This window comes from Triticum dicoccoides, chromosome 2A, assembly GCF_002162155.2.
Source record: "Triticum dicoccoides isolate Atlit2015 ecotype Zavitan chromosome 2A, WEW_v2.0, whole genome shotgun sequence".
Lineage (NCBI taxonomy): Eukaryota > Viridiplantae > Streptophyta > Magnoliopsida > Poales > Poaceae > Triticum > Triticum dicoccoides.
In genome coordinates this window covers 81,409,279-81,411,998 of record NC_041382.1, presented here as the reverse complement: position 1 = coordinate 81,411,998, position 2,720 = coordinate 81,409,279, and the positions used below count along the sequence as shown (strand labels likewise).

At 54.9% G+C, this 2,720-nt stretch overlaps 1 protein-coding gene across 1 annotated transcript; it reads right to left on the bottom strand.

The window, feature by feature from the left end:
• Positions 1 to 658: 658 nt before the first annotated feature.
• Positions 659 to 1,973, bottom strand: LOC119353424 (uncharacterized PE-PGRS family protein PE_PGRS24-like). The gene has a single exon (XM_037620049.1). It carries the CDS (start codon positions 1,916 to 1,918, stop codon positions 839 to 841), a length of 1,080 nt encoding a protein of 359 aa, XP_037475946.1. The 5' UTR covers positions 1,919 to 1,973; the 3' UTR covers positions 659 to 838.
• Between the last annotated feature and the right edge of the window lie 747 nt (positions 1,974 to 2,720).

Sequence of the window (2,720 nt, the reverse complement as noted above, 5' to 3'; positions counted from 1 at the left end):
ACCAGCGCGGGGAGGGGCGGGGCGCCAGCGCCATCACCAGAGCCCGAAAGCGTCGTCATCAAGAGCCTACACCAGCCGATCCGTGATGATCACTCGGCTGAGCTTTTCAGTTTTAAAATGTTGCAAGACACTTGCAGGTTTGGAATTATCATAAGGAACTCCTTTATAGTATGGACGGTGGCATAGTGACTTTTTTTTTCTTCAGAACCATGTAATATGTGTTTCTTATGTGTTCTACATATTATGGCAGTGTACTCAAAATTAGGTCATTTGAATTAGTGATAAGGGTAGGAGTTGCTTATTTTGAGTTTGTAGGGATCAGGATCTAGAATCTCTATTCGAATGTTTGAATTATGTGGTTGTCCCTGCAGAAGAAGATGTTTGCTATGTGCTAGTAATAGTCAAAAGAATTTGATATTACAGATATTTGAAGAAACACCAATAGCCACAAGTTTTTCGAAATGAATACTAGTTAACAGCCCCGTGCGTTGCAACAGGCTACACATATTCTGATGATTTATGGTCACACCCTCTGGCGGCGGCGGCTAGGGTTCCCTCCCGCTGCTTGTGGGTGTGATGTGGGAGGGGAGAGTGGAGCGGGTCGTCTATAGATGAGGAATTGCTCAAAATAAAGGCTGCAATAGACTAGAGAACAAAATGTCAAATTATACAATTTGATTTTATCAAATTGTATTGACTTTGATACAATTGTAGTACACAAATTACATAATTAACAAGTAATAGATGCATATATCACAGCTTCACAACTCCTTAAGAAATACGATTGCATTGCATTATAGATGTTGCCCGCGCTTTCGCCATTGATTCGTCTTCCTGATCAGAAACCCACGGCAATGGCACCGACCAAAACCACGGTTCCAATCGCTGCCAGACGGCCCCCACGGCTGCCCTTGTAGGCTCCGCTGTCGTACGGGCTGTTGTCCACCAGCGGCTGGCTGCCGAACGCTGCCGCTCCGGCCACACCGCCCGCAGCCCCCGCCGCCGTCGCGGCTTCACCCTGTCCGCCCATGTCCCCGGTACCATCGAAGGCTCCTGTCCCGGCGCCCGGTGCAATCCCGTAGCCGTCACCCAAGGGTCCTGCCCCCGCGGCACCCTCTCCGCCGCCTCCCGCCGTTGGTGCAATGCCGTAGCCGTACCCGTCGCCCAAGCCGCCTGCTCCCGGGGCAACTCCTCCTACGCCGGCAAAGGCTCCGGCCCCTGGAGCAACCCCGTCCCCGAGCTGCGCCGCCTGCGGCAGCTCGGCCGCGTGGCCGTTGCCGCCCTCCACCTGGCCGAAGGGCAGGTTGCTGCTGTGCGCGCCAATGGGCTCGGCGAAGGGCGGCAGCGCGGCCGCGAGGCCCGGGGACCCCGGCGCGCCGCAGTGCTGCGCGTGGCGGGGCTCGTCGCTGGCGCGCCACGCGAGCTCGCCGTCCTTGTCGCGGACGCGCATGTCGCCGTCGTCGACGAGCTCGAGCGTCTGGAGGAAGTTGGTCCCGTCGGTGTTGGTCTCGCCGTGCCACACCTCCTCGGCCCCGTCGAACACCTCCAGCCCGTGCCACGAGAAGAGCAGGGTGCACGTGTTCACCGTGCTCACCGGCCGGCACTCCGACTCCCACGCGCTCGCGCGGGCAGCGCTGCCGCCGCCTTCGCCCTCACCACCGGCCATCACCTCGACGTAGCAGAAGTCGGCGCCGAGCCCGCCGGCGCCAGGCGCGGTGTGGGTGCGCACGAAGTAGGCCGCGTACTTGCCGGACGGAGACGTGAGGAACAGCACGGGCGGGCTGGCGTGCCCTCCTGGTGGGATGCTCGCCAGGATCTGCTGCTTGGACACGCGCTCGATCGTGCCGGCCGGCGCCGTCGCCGCCGTGAGCGAGCAGGAGAGGAGTAGGAGCACGGCTATGTATGACATGGCCTCCATGGCTGGCTGGCAGCTTCTCGATCGTGTTTCTTGCTTGTGTGCTTGCTGCTCTGTGGCTGTGGTTGTGGATGGTGTAGCATGATGAAGCGTGCGTGTGCTTATGTAGTTGAGGTGGTGATGGAGTAGGAGATGTCGAGTGGTTAGCTCAGGAGCTGGAGTCAGTACATCACCCGTTCCAATACTGCATGCACGAGTAGGGGAGTGGTTCTGTGTTCCAATACTAAAAAGCTTTCTTTTTTTTAGAACTACTAAAAGGCTTTCCTGAAGAATAAATATAGTGAATGATACCAATGAGACTCTAAATTCTGAAACAGACAGATGATGACTATGAATCAGACGTGACAATGTAACACCTGAAGTGAAGCTCGGAGCCTAGGAAGATCTAAATTCATGGCCATAAATCGCAATACAGGAACATCGATTTTATCGCAGTAGGTGTCGGTGGATGCAGCCAAATACTCCTAATATGCAGCGGGAAGCAAATAACTCTTTTTCTCTACCAGTATTAGACCATGATTGGAGGGGAAGTTCTGTTCATGTGTGATGTAGGAATGTAGCAATATAATTGTCAAAAGAGAAAAATTCACTACAGGTCCTCATGCTCGTCGCGTTGGCCGCATTTCTCCCTGTACTTGCAAATATCTGAAATACAGTCCTACAACTTGTCTTAGGGGTTCATCTACGGTCCAAAATACCATTTGCTCTATGTATCTGCTGATCTGGCTGTTGACTGGTGCGTCCACGCAGGCTTTGACCGCCGCCTCACCACCGTACGCCCTGAGCCGCTCGATTCGGGGGAATG

Coding starts and splice junctions, on each gene's coding strand:
- LOC119353424 (XM_037620049.1), bottom strand. CDS start 1,918: ATGGAGGCCATGTCATACATAGCCGTGCTCCTACTCCTCTCCTGCTCG.